We start from the raw sequence: 13903 nt of genomic DNA, 5'->3' as shown, positions 1-13903 counted from the left end.
TATATGCTTATACTTGACAACAAATTCTCGATCATCTAATAAATTGATGAATGCAATGCAGTCTTCAAATTCATTGAATTCCATATTCTTAACGATCATCATATTCCAATCTGGTTCATGTGAGGACAGATCCAGTTCTTTGAAATATGAATTTAAATACCTTTCTTTGAATTCATTGTCATACACATTTTCTTCAATAATGCTCTGTTTTTCTTTTAACCCAATTTCTTCCTCTCTTGTTAACCCACTTGCATCGTTCACGGAATTATCAACCGGAGTAGAGAACATAGGATAAATTTTACAAGTATCACCGTTCTTATTAACAGTGAATCCTTGCATGGTTAATTGATCTATGCTCAAAACGTTCCGATCCAATTCCGGAGAATAGAAAACGCTTTGAATTCTCATAGTTTCATTGCCAGTTTTGATTTCAACTGATCCAACCCCACGTGTAAACAGAAAATTATTTTCCCCGGATTGAGTATCAACCCCGATTATATGCTTAATACGTTTAAATACGTTTAAATTTCCAGCCATATGGTGTTTAAATACAGAACTAACGTACCAAATATCGCTCCATAGCCCTCCTTCGGTACCCACTACAATCATCTCTTGATGATTACTAAAATCTCTTCCTTGATTCTGTATTCCCATGTTCACCGCTTGCCGGATCAATTGAGTCGCCTCATCTGTTTCTTTCTTGTTACACTTGTAGATTTGATGCCCTGGTTGGTGACAGTAAAAGCATGTCTTCTCTCGTTGAAATCGCTTATTCTTGTTCTTCATTTCATCCGTGCAATGTTGACAAGGCAACACAGTGGATGTTGATTGAAGTTCAGTCGTCTGCATCTTTCCTTTCATCGCTCTGATACCACTTTGTTGGAAGTCAGACGGACACACTTGCAGCGGAAGTTGATGGCATGTTTGGATTATGAGTGGAATTCATGTTATCATAAACAAGTGTTCCAAAATGAATATGCATGACAAAGTGATAATGATGATCGAAAGAGGATAATAAGGTGGACAATTCTTAGTGAAAATAAGAAAGTCTTGATACCGGTTAATGTTCCCGGTAATTCTAATATATACATAGGATTTGGCGGTTAAGAAATGGCGGGTAACTGTCATCGGCAGTTATTTGAAATGTTTTCCCGCTTATCTACCGGTTATTCATAATCATATCACTAACTAATCTAATAAGCTAGACTAATTATATGTTCGGATAAGAATTAACATACATAAACATAACTTAGTTTAATAATTCCAACATAACCCCCCCTTAAACTGGGTTATGTTTGCGAGACCGATCCAGAACGCTTTGATTTGCCTCTTCCACTGCCCATCTTGCATAGCCAAAGTTGAAACGTTTTCTCCGCTTCCCTTTATTCCAGTCTTCATCATCAATGCGTGTAAACAAAGCGGCTTGTTCCATTCCCGCAGAATCTTGCTGGACCTCTTCTGCTTTAGTTGATATCTCATGGTGACCTCCGGTGAACCTTCCTTCTTCTACAACGATCTCCTTGTCCTGCACTTTTCTTTGAAATTGTTTGAAATTATAGTAATACTCTAGGATATCAAGATACATGGCATATGTAGCTCTCATGTGATCTCCGTCTTCATAGTCAAATCCCAGATCCTTTGCTATTGCAGGCCACATATTCTCCGTTGTTACAGTTTTGTATCCCCCGTCCGCGGCTACCAACAAATACAGGCTTAGTAGATTAACTTTTCTCTTGTGCGAGGCAATTGGTGGAACCGGTCTATTTTTTATTCCCATGTAGTTAAATAGAAACCATTTAACTAACTCTTCAAATTTTGAATCAAGTATATGCTTATACTTGACAACAAATTCTCGATCATCTAATAAATTGATGAATGCAATGCAGTCTTCAAATTCATTGAATTCCATATTCTTAACGATCATCATATTCCAATCTGGTTCATGTGAGGACAGATCCAGTTCTTCGAAATATGAATTTAAATACCTTTCTTTGAATTCATTGTCATACACATTTTCTTCAATAATGCTCTGTTTTTCTTTTAACCCAATTTCTTCCTCTCTTGTTAACCCACTTGCATCGTTCACGGAATTATCAACCGGAGTAGAGAACATAGGATAAATTTTACAAGTATCACCGTTCTTATTAACAGTGAATCCTTGCATGGTTAATTGATCTATGCTCAAAACGTTCCGATCCAATTCCGGAGAATAGAAAACGCTTTGAATTCTCATAGTTTCATTGCCAGTTTTGATTTCAACTGATCCAACCCCACGTGTAAACAGAAAATTATTTTCCCCGGATTGAGTATCAACCCCGATTATATGCTTAATACGTTTAAATACGTTTAAATTTCCAGCCATATGGTGTTTAAATACAGAACTAACGTACCAAATATCGCTCCATAGCCCTCCTTCGGTACCCACTACAATCATCTCTTGATGATTACTAAAATCTCTTCCTTGATTCTGTATTCCCATGTTCACCGCTTGCCGGATCAATTGAGTCGCCTCATCTGTTTCTTTCTTGTTACACTTGTAGATTTGATGCCCTGGTTGGTGACAGTAAAAGCATGTCTTCTCTCGTTGAAATCGCTTATTCTTGTTCTTCATTTCATCCGTGCAATGTTGACAAGGCAACACAGTGGATGTTGATTGAAGTTCAGTCGTCTGCATCTTTCCTTTCGTCGCTCTGATACCACTTTGTTGGAAGTCAGACGACACACTTGCAGCGGAAGTTGATGGCATGTTTGGATTATGAGTGGAATTCATGTTATCATAAACAAGTGTTCCAAAATGAATATGCACGACAAAGTGATAATGATGATCGAAAGAGGATAATAAGGTGGACAATTCTTAGTGAAAATAAGAAAGTCTTGATACCGGTTAATGTTCCCGGTAATTCTAATATATACATAGGATTTGGCGGTTAAGAAATGGCGGGTAACTGTCATCGGCAGTTATTTGAAATGTTTTCCCGCTTATCTACCGGTTATTCATAATCATATCACTAACTAATCTAATAAGCTAGACTAATTATATGTTCGGATAAGAATTAACATACATAAACATAACTTAGTTTAATAATTCCAACAGCTTTATAGAAACAAATCGACCTCCAAGTTCAAAGAAATGTCTTGAGAACATAGAAATGAAATCTCCTCGTATTCATAACTTAAATGACATTCTCATTATGGCAGAACAAATCAAAGGGGAAATTGGTAGCAACGAATTCTTCGACCTGGTAATAAAAGCCGCAATTTGGGTTATATTGCCTTTTAGAAATAAATCAACCTCTAAATTAGAAAAAAAAATGCATTTAAAACGTAGGTGTGTTACAATGTAATACATTTCTCCTATACATGGATTGTTTATAGTTGTAACCTGTATCGTTAGCATGCTCGGTTTTCAAAACAATTCGCGGTTTAAACCACTTTCGGCTATCTTTCATCACCAAAAAGATAAAAACAGATTTAAAAAAGTACAACACAAAATTAACGAGTAAATACAGTTTAATCAAACAAAAACAAATCGTTTAAAAAAAATAAAGTATGCACATTATCCATACATTCTTATCAAAGATTTTATCATTGAGGGAAAGTGTGAAATATATGACATGCATTCAGACCCAAAAGAAAAACATGTTTTGGCCCTGAGGCCCAATGCAGAATTCATGAAGCCAAAAGGTCCAGCTAAGACTCATGTCAACCTTTGCATGACGTTGAATACCTTTGACACCTGGAACACGTGCATGACTGCTTCACCCTCTTCATTACCGAAAGCACCACTGTCAACAAAATCAAGAAATCCCCAAAGTTCTAATCAAAAGCTTTCTTCTCCAATCAGAACTAGACCTGTTGATCGATCTTTTCATTTTGTTTGCTAGGACAAGATGAGGAAAAGGATGCGTCCTGCACAGAACAATGTAATTTCGTGAAACCTCTATCAACTAACTGTGTTTTCAGCCCTAGATTTGGTTCAGCTTTCTCTGATTGTTTTCATTCTACCTTGATTCAATTGTGAATTTGATTTCTTTTAGTTCCCCATGTTTGATTATGATAATCTGTGTGATTGTCAACAGATTCATATATGTATATGATAATTTCTTGTACACAATATATATTCAATGGTTGAATTCTATGAATTTCTTAATTGTCCCACTACATCATTTGTATGTGAAGTTTCTAAAATGAGAAATTTAACTTAATATTTTCAAAACACATTTTCTCTAAAGGATGTAGCAGTTGCTGGCAATCTATCTATTAATAAGCTGGACATGTACCTATGGTTAAATCAACATAAACACAAATTTCCGATCTTATCAACTTAGCTTTTAGCATCTATGGTTTTAGCTAGTTGACAGCAGCATATCATCTTTTCCGTTAAATTTCTTGTTAAAGGTGGGATTTTGGAAAAGTTTATTGAAAACCATGATACATATTTATGTTATAAATCAGAAGATTTTGTTGTAACCGTAACCACTTGATGGTTATGGTTTAAGTGATTTTAAGCTTAGTCATTAGGTATTATGTGTCCGTCATAGCATGTAATGATTTTCTTATTTGAAATATTTGCTGATATTTTCTTGTGTTTGTTTGTGTGTTTATGAAGGGCAATCAACATGACTACAATCCTGAAGATGTAGTTAGCAGAATGCCGGATGACATTCTCATTACCATACTTTCCTATCTCACTGTCAAGGAAGCAGCGGTCACCAGTCATCTTTCAAAAAGATGGAGGCACTTGTGGCGTCGGACAGTTCATTTGGATTTTGAAGATAATGGAAGAAAGGAACAGATATTGCTGCAACCGAAGTTGCGCTTGCCAGCAAGGAACCGATACATCAACTGGGTTAACAGGGTGATGTGTCATCACAACAGCCCAATGATTGAAGATTTCGTAATTTCCTTTAATCTGGACAAGCAATCAAAGGGTGCGATAACTAAATGGATAGAGTTTGCCATGTCGAAGAATGTCCAAAATCTTGAACTTAATTTAATGGAGGATGAAGATGGTTTCAGTGATGATGTGAGAAACTTTGTTTTTCCCATCAAAATCTTCATTAAAAAGACAAGGCTGTCATGTAGGCAACATTCTATGAATGTTCCTCCCATGCCCTTTACTATGGTGAGGGAGATTAAGTTTCTAAAAACTCTCATCTTGAAGTGTGTTAACATCAACGATGAAACCATAGGAGAAATGATGAAGAGTTGTCAGGTCCTAGAGCATCTCCACATTCATAACTCGGGCCATTTGGTTAAGCTTATCATCAGGGGGCCAGCGCTTGCTTTAAGAAAACTTGAGATAAGACAATGTTTAGGACTTCAATCCATTGAGATACGTGATTCAAACCTTGCATTGTTCGAGTACTTGGGTTCCGGAATACCTTTAACACTCAATAATAATCCAAGCCTTGAAACGGTTTACCTCGGTGCAGGATATTCAGGGATAGAGAATAATTTGTTTCAGCAGATATCTGGATGTCTCCCTTACCTTCGTAATCTTAGATTGAACATCTACCGTCCAAAGGTGAATTTATTAACTTTCCAACGGTCTATGTTTCCTTTATTTCCGATTACAAATTTTCTAACAATGCTTCCGTATTGTTCTAGAATAATATGCACCTTCTTTCTTTCCCTGAGATGCCTAAAGTGAAGGAATTCTCAATAATAGTAGGAGCATGGAATGATGATAGTCTTCTTGGGTTGACTTGTTTGGCTAAAGCATGCCCAAATTTGCAGGAATTTAAAATTCAGGTACTTAATCTAGCTCCGTTTTAAGGACTATTTAACTGAATTGTATTCATTGAAGCTAAATGGAGATATGATTAAAGGATTTTGCTTTTTGTTATTTTTGTTTTGGAGGCTTTTGACACCGAAATTAATCGTGTACATTTCACTGAATGCTGTCAATGGAACATGCGATCTCAATAACAATTCAAAATAAGTATGTTTACCGTTTTTTAGTGATGGATCTCAGCAAGATCCTAGTTAGTTTGTTTACTATAAGTGATAACTTCTTTTATTTGGCCAAAGAAGTTACTCAATCCTCTAACCTATTAGATATCTCATATGGAAAGGATCATTTAGCCTTCACAAAGTTTGGTGCGCGCACCGCATGTTCGTTAAGAACAATTAACATAAGAGAATATACAGCATTGTTCAAGACTGTTAAAATTGGCAGATTCACAATTAAATAGTACTCATCTTAACGGTTAGGCACATTATAAGGTTTTTTTTTGTAGATTCTACTTTCAGCACCTAGCTAGCAATGGCTATCAATTATTTTGTTTCTTGTGGAGATTATTTTTTCATTCTTTAATTTCAATTCACGTCCGGGATTTGTATTATAAAGAATATCATTTGTTGATTACATAACCGTGTACTAAGCCATATTTGTATCAAAAGTATCAAACCGAACTTGAGGTGGAACTTTTATCAACAAATTACTCATGTTGCTTTTTACAATATGGCAGCTGATATGGATAACACCTGTGATCACAGCAAGGGAAATAATGCATGGGATGAGGCATACACATAAACACCTGGAAGTGGTGGAGATAGCCGGGTATTTTGGCCGGACCAGTGACCTTGAACTGGCTTTATATTTTTATGATAATAGCGTTGCACTGAAGAAGATTGTGGTTTGTCCTGCTTATCCCACTATGAGTCGAAAACCTATTTCTAGTGACATATTGAGGAAACAGAGGTTAGCCAGGCTTGCTGCACGACTCCAGTTGGGACATAGAATATCCCGTGGTGTAGAGTTGGTAATATTCTAGTTTACCTCTTTACCATTTCAGAAAATTCATGTAATCGACTTCAAACGAAGGGCATGAAAAACCGTTTTTAGTACCGTCGCTGATCCTTATATATATATAAGCTATAATATATATATATATAGGAATACTTTATGCTTTATGTTAAGAATGTTTGTAATTAGGGAATGAACTAAAGTAGGAAGAGTTACTTCAGTTTTCCTGCAGATTGATGTTACTAATGAACAATGATAGGAAATGGTTCATGATTTTGTTACAAGTGAGACTATGGGAAGTCACAACGTGGTTATTGGTTTGCATCTACATCAGATCTTAGCAGTCTATGCATTTAACATTCTTGATTTGTCATTTAAGTATATTTAGTAAAATATTTTGCTAAAGAGGAAAAAAAAGTAGATGGAGTCTCAGATGTCCTGATGTGTAGTTTTTATCTTGATCGCATAACTTTTCCAAAAAGTGATAAGTTGTTTTGAAAAGCTAAGTTAAAACTAAAGGTTCAAATCAAGTATTTTTATCTTGCCATAATCTCATTATTCATAAGTTAAAACTAAAGGTTCAAATCAAGTATTTTTGAACTGGTAGAGAAAACCCCCCAAAATGGTTGGAATTGAAAAGTTTATGCTTGAGAATGAGAAGTCAGGCAGGTTTTGTGCACAGCACCAATTTGGTATGGTGAAAACCACACCCATGTAGAGTTGGTAATACTCTAGTTTACATTTGAGTATGTCTGCAAGTACTTAAAGTTTGAATCAACTAAGTTTATTTGGTCTAAGATGCACGTTACTTAGTTGATTTGGTCTAAGATTGACAGAATCAACTAAGTAACGTGCATTTTATTTTCCCGAACAAACTTGCATGGTCAATTACGACCTATTCAAAACGACACCCGTTAAACTGTGACCCGATAACGTGTTAACCGTGTGACCCATGAACCGTAAACAACCGATTAATCCAACACTTAATTTGAATACACGTCAACGAATGAACTACACTAGCTAGGAATTATGTGGTTTAATGTTTACCGCACATTTTACCCATTTTCAGACTACTATTGTAGGTAATGGTTCATGTTACAGCATGTGTTTTCTTTCAAGTTGTATTGTGTGCTTGGATTTAGCTGTTGTTACTATGTCAATCCGTATAGATTCACTTTGGAGTCACAACAAGGTTATTGAAAGTTTTTATGATTTTTTTATGGGACAAGTCAAGTAGGTTTTTGTACAGCCCCAACTAGGATCGGTAATACTCTATAGTTTACCTTGAATTATTTCAGCAAGACTTAATAATATGAACCAACTCTGAATGATCTTTATCCTCTAGTGAAGCAGAAAGAAAAGACAATGGATGTGGGTATATAGCTTTGGTGTTTGACATGAAAAAAAAAAAAGATGTTACTGATTTAATCATGAAGAACAAATGTTGTAAACAAGAGCCCATGAATTTGAAACCGGTTAATCTCTTAACATCACATAATTAGTTAGATAGGTATAATATATATTACTTAAGCGGTTACAAAGTACAAGGACCAAAGTTGACAACATGGAAGATGGAAACTACCATCATGACCGAAAAGGTGTGTCTCCACACACACACAATTTCCGATCGGGTACCAAGGCAAAAGGGAAAAGACGCGACTGTTGATCGAGTGGATTGGATTCAACACACCTCTTCAAGATTCAATCACAACCATACATCCAAGAGACATGACTTTTCACGAAGAGACGCGTCTATTCACTCGTACCCTTAGAAAACTATAAATAGGTTCATGTAGATTCATTTGTAACTTACTTACTCATTTCGATTTGTACATACATTACATTCATTCGGTTATTACAAGTTATTGTTATTCAAGTTTATCACGCTCATTTAGAGATCAAGATCCAGTTCGGGCCAACAAATTGGTATCAGAGCATCAGGCTCTAAGCGTGGGAATCGCAAGGCATCGTAGGGAATTCGCGATCAGGTTTCAATTTCGTTTTTTAAATTCGCAAAAGTTCACTTCAGATTTTTTATTTTCGGTTCTTGTGTGTTCGGTCGAACCGAAGGGTTAGGAATCTAGGATTTGTTTTTTTGATTCCGGGGTTTAGTGCGAATTAGTTTGTTTTCGGTTGTTTGATTATAACACGATTCGGGTAATCGGGGTTATTAAGATCTATTGAAACCAAAAGAAAGTTTGTTAGAAGTGAAGATTATTCGGCAGGAAGATATGGCAGGTTCACCCGGACAGTCCGATGATAATACAGGAAGATGGAAATTCTCTTTCCCAGTTTCAGTGTCCGATTCTGAAACCAACAAACTATACGGTTTGGGCTATTCGTATCAAGACGATTCTTGAAGCGAATGGTTTGTGGGAAACGATTGAACCGGCAAAGAATGCAACGGTAGACACTAAGAAAGATAAGTCTGCAATTGCATATCTGTTTCAAGCAATACCAGAAGACGTTGTATTGCAAGTTGCAAGTTGTAAAACTGCAAAAGAGACTTGGGATAATCTAAAGGTTAGACACGTTGGTGTTGATCGGGTACAAAAGGCGCGTATGCACACACTGCTGTCAGAATTCGAATTGTTGCAAATGAAAGATGACGACACTATTGATTCATTTACCGCAAAGATTAATAGTATCGTTACCCGAGCAACTGAAGTAGGAACGACTTTGAGTCAACCGACTCTAGTACGCAAACTCCTAAATGGCGTATCGGATAAGTTTACTCAAATCGTTGCCTCTATGGAACAATACTCCGATCTAGAAACCATGACGCTAGAAGAAGCGGTCGGAAGACTAAAGACATATGAGGAACGACTCAAGTTAAAGAAAGGAAATCAAGGAGAAAGCCAAGATAGGCTTATGTTCACACATCATGATAACACCAGAGGAAGGCAATCTGGAAACCGCGGTCGTGGTAGATTTAACCAGACGCGTGGAAATTGGCGAAACAACGGAAACAGGCAAAGTCCCAGAAACGAAGGATCTACATCTAGACCTAGAAATGGAAATTCTAGAAATTGGAGGAAGTTTGCAAGAACCGACCTAAGTAAGATCCAATGTTTTAAGTGTCAGAAGTTTGGACACTTCAAGAAAGACTGTTCTGAGAAAGACGAAGTACAAGAACATTCAAACCTTGTCGAGGAAGACAAAGCACCCGTATTACTAATGGCAATACAAGAAGAAAATGTTCAAGAAAGGGCTCTGCTAAACGAGGAACGTATAAAACCAACCAGTTACGCCTCACAAGATAGAAATCTATGGTACTTAGACAACGGGGCCAGCAACCACATGACAGAAGTGCGAAGTCACTTCAAGGAGTTAGATGAAACGGTGACAGGACAAGTACGATTTGGTGATGGGTCACACGTAGAAATTAAAGGCAAAGGTTCAATACTACTGGAATGTCTGAACCAAGAACAAAAGATTGTTTCACAAGTATACTACATTCCAAGTCTGAAAAACAATATATTGAGCCTCGGACAACTTACAGAAATCGGTTGCAAAGTGATTATGGATGGAGATTTACTTACTATCCGAGATCGAAATAGAAAGCTACTAATATGAGTCAAGAGATTGAAGAACAGGCTGTACAAAGTCAAACTGAAGACGGGAAAACCAATCTGCTTACTATCAAAGACCGAAGACACAGCATGGTTATGGCACGCAAGGTTAGGCCATTTACACTTCGATGCTATCAAAGAAATGACTCGTAAGAACTTGGTACATGGAGTTCCCCAAATAAGTCATGCTAGTCAAGTCTGTGACGCATGCTTATTAGGAAAGCATAGTAGGGCACCATTTCCAAATCAGGCAAAGTTCAGATCTTTAAAACCTCTGGACCTAGTCTATGGGGATTTGTGTGGTCCTATAACTCTACCAACACATGCTGGGAAGAAGTATATATTCTTACTTGTAGACGACTGTACTCGCTACATGTGGGCATATTTACTAACTTCCAAGGATCAAGCATTCGAAACATTTAAAGAGTTCAAAGAAAAGGTGGAAAAGGAAACGCAGACCAAGTTAAAGATGCTGAGAATGGATAGAGGAGGTGAATTCACATCGGCTGAATTCAACAAGTATTGCAAATCCAATGGCATAGCAAGACAGCTTACAACACCATATTCCCCACAGCAAAATGGAGTAGTAGAAAGGCGAAACAGGACGATGTTATCCACTACTCGCAGTATGCTGAAGGCAATGAACATGCCACAGAACTTTTGGGGTGAAGCAATATGACACACGATATATGTACTAAACAGGGTTCCGACAAAAGCCCTGGTGAACAAGACACCATATGAAGCACTAAAAGGAAGAAAGCCAAATCTGGAACACTTGAAGGTTTTCGGCTGCACTGCTTACGCTAAGGTACTACCACTTCAACAAAAGAAGTTAGATGACAGAAGTGCACCTATGGTTTATCTTGGAATAGAAGAAGGATCAAAAGCATACAGATTATATGATCCAGCAAAGAGCAAGATACGTGTCAGTAGAGATGTAAAGTTCATGGAAGGTCAACCATGGAACTGGAATAGTTACATGGAAACGGTAGATTCAGGGAATCCCGAATGGACAAACTTTGTCATTCAAGAAGATGACATACCACCAGAGTTAGAAGAAAATGAACCAAATAGTCCAGGCAGTAGCGGGCCACAACATGATGATTCGGGAGTAGATCAGACAGAAGAACAAGACTCCTATGTAACCCCGCCAGCATATTCATACAATCAGAACTCAGCAGGAAGCTCAAGCAGTTTATCAAGTGGAAGTCCATCTACCTCTGAAAGTACAACAGAGAGTATTAGCGACACTCCAGTAAGACTAAAAAGTCTCGAAGACCTGTATGAAGAAACAGAAGAAATTCAACTAGATCCACATGAATTATTACTCGCTGAAGAAGAACCAAGGAATTACAAGGAAGCATCTAGTGACAAAAAATGGATTGAAGCAATGAAGGCTGAGTTAGATTCAATAAACAAGAATAACACTTGGAATTTGACGGAATTACCAAGTGGTCACAAGGCAATAGGTTTAAAGTGGGTATTCAAGACTAAGAAAGATGCAAACGGAAACATTGTTAGACACAAAGCAAGGCTAGTTGCAAAAGGATATGTTCAGCAACACGGAATAGACTTTGACGAAGTCTTTGCACCAGTAGCACGTATGGAAACAGTACGACTAATGTTAGCTTTAGCAGCATATCAAGGTTGGGAGGTACATCATTTAGATGTGAAATCTGCATTCTTACACGGAGACCTCAAGGAGGAAGTCTATGTATCACAACCAGAAGGATTTATAAAGTCAGTAAATGAAGGAAAGGTTTACAGACTATCTAAAGCACTGTATGGATTAAGACAAGCACCAAGAGCTTGGAATACAAAGTTAGATCAAACCCTAAAGTCACTTAACTTCAAGAAGTGCACTTTAGAGAACGCAATCTATACAAGGACGAGTGAAGCCTCTACGCTAATAGTTGGAGTCTATGTTGATGACTTGATAGTCACTCGAACATCAAAGAAGGAGATAGACATCTTCAAATCTCAGATGAAGAACAAATTCGATATGAGCGATCTAGGATTACTAGCATACTATCTGGGAATATAAGTAATTCAAGCAGGGGGTGAGATAGGCATCAAGCAGACAGGATATATCAACAAGATACTCAAAGACGCCGATATGTTATCCTGCAATAATACAAAGACACCCATGACTCCAGGAACTCAATTAACAAAGACTAAAGAAGGACATCTAGTAAAGGCAACACACTACAGAAGCCTGATAGGTTCTCTCAGGTACTTATTGCATACAAGACCAGATCTCTGTTACCCAGTCAGTCTACTTAGTAGATTCATGCAAGAACCAAAGGAACAACATTTGAAAGCAGTAAAGCAAATACTACGTTACATCAAAGGAACTAAAGAGCATGGAATCATCTACAAGAAGCAAGGAGGATGTAAGATCACAGGTTATAGTGACAGTAGTTTTGGAGTTAATACAGACAAAGGAAAAGGAACAACTGGTCTGGTATTTTACTTTGGAGAATCACCTATAACCTGGTTGTAGGTCCCTTTTGTCGGAGGATGACGAACCTCAAACCTTGTTATACTAACCCACTAGCGAGTGCGGAATCCAAGCTAGCAAGCAAACCGAGATTAAGCAAGTATAAACACAAACACACACGGGTTCACCGATTAACACAACTTGTATTAATGCAAATGAAGGTTTCGGTTACAAGCACAATGTTTACAAATCTAACTTGTAAACTCTCAAAGTGTGTGTGTGAGTTCCGGACAGAATGCTCTCAACTTATCTCTCTATCTCTCGGGTGTGAACTCTCAGAACTGCACTAACACATACACTGCATGGGTATTTATACCCAGCTCATGATGTCTGGTCCGAAGGATCCGATAGATGGTCCGAAGGATCATCTATCGATGACAATGTAATCGAAGGATCTGCATGGACCTCGAAAGATCACCTTTCGAGGTCTATCATTCGAATCCTATCTTTCGATGCCATCGAAGGATCTACAATATCCTTCGATTGGCTATCCTTCGACACAGAACATCATCTTTCAATATTTACCAACTGTTGTCCAAGTCAAACCGGAGGATGGTTGACTTGGTCAACTTACAACACTAAACAGGACATCGTTTACATACAGACCGAATACAGACAAAGTACAGACACAAGTGCACCAACAAACTCCCCCTTGGCTGTAGCTTTGTCTTTATCTTCTATAGTTGTAGACTCGTCTCGAACTTCGACGGTCTTTGGTCTTCGAGTTCTCAAAACTCTGATGTCCTTTCAAGTCTTCAAAGTCGGAGGATCTTCAAAGTCTTCACGTCTTGAAAGCAGAGAGTGTATCAACAAACTACCCGTATCATGTAGGAAGTGTGTTGACAAACTCCCCCTTAACATAAGCTCCCCCTTGAGTCATGCTCGTGAAATACTTTAACTTTATGAAGTGAGATCCTGGTGGTGTTGAAGATGGCCAGCGGCAACTCGATCATCTTCATCTTTTGAGCGCCTTCTCGTCGTGTCTTCATTCCAAAGCTTTGTCATCGACAATGTTCTCCTAGCCTTTAGAATCTGCACATGCAAGAAATCTAAACGCGTAATGAGAACAACTGCTTGGAA

The 13903-nt window shown here is 37.7% G+C and overlaps 1 protein-coding gene across 1 annotated transcript; it reads left to right on the top strand.

Moving 5' to 3' along the window:
* Nucleotides 1–3149: 3149 nt before the first annotated feature.
* On the top strand, nt 3150–6779 carry LOC110907811 (F-box/FBD/LRR-repeat protein At5g22660). The gene is made up of 4 exons (XM_022152736.1): nt 3150–3242; nt 4610–5527; nt 5611–5754; nt 6474–6779. Exons 1-4 carry the CDS (start codon nt 3150–3152, stop codon nt 6777–6779), a joined length of 1461 nt encoding a protein of 486 aa, XP_022008428.1.
* Nucleotides 6780–13903: the final 7124 nt, after the last annotated feature.

The sequence above is a fragment of the Helianthus annuus genome, chromosome 14, assembly GCF_002127325.2.
Source record: "Helianthus annuus cultivar XRQ/B chromosome 14, HanXRQr2.0-SUNRISE, whole genome shotgun sequence".
Lineage (NCBI taxonomy): Eukaryota > Viridiplantae > Streptophyta > Magnoliopsida > Asterales > Asteraceae > Helianthus > Helianthus annuus.
The sequence above is the reverse complement of the archived record's forward strand: the minus strand, read 5'-3'. Positions and strand labels throughout refer to the sequence as shown.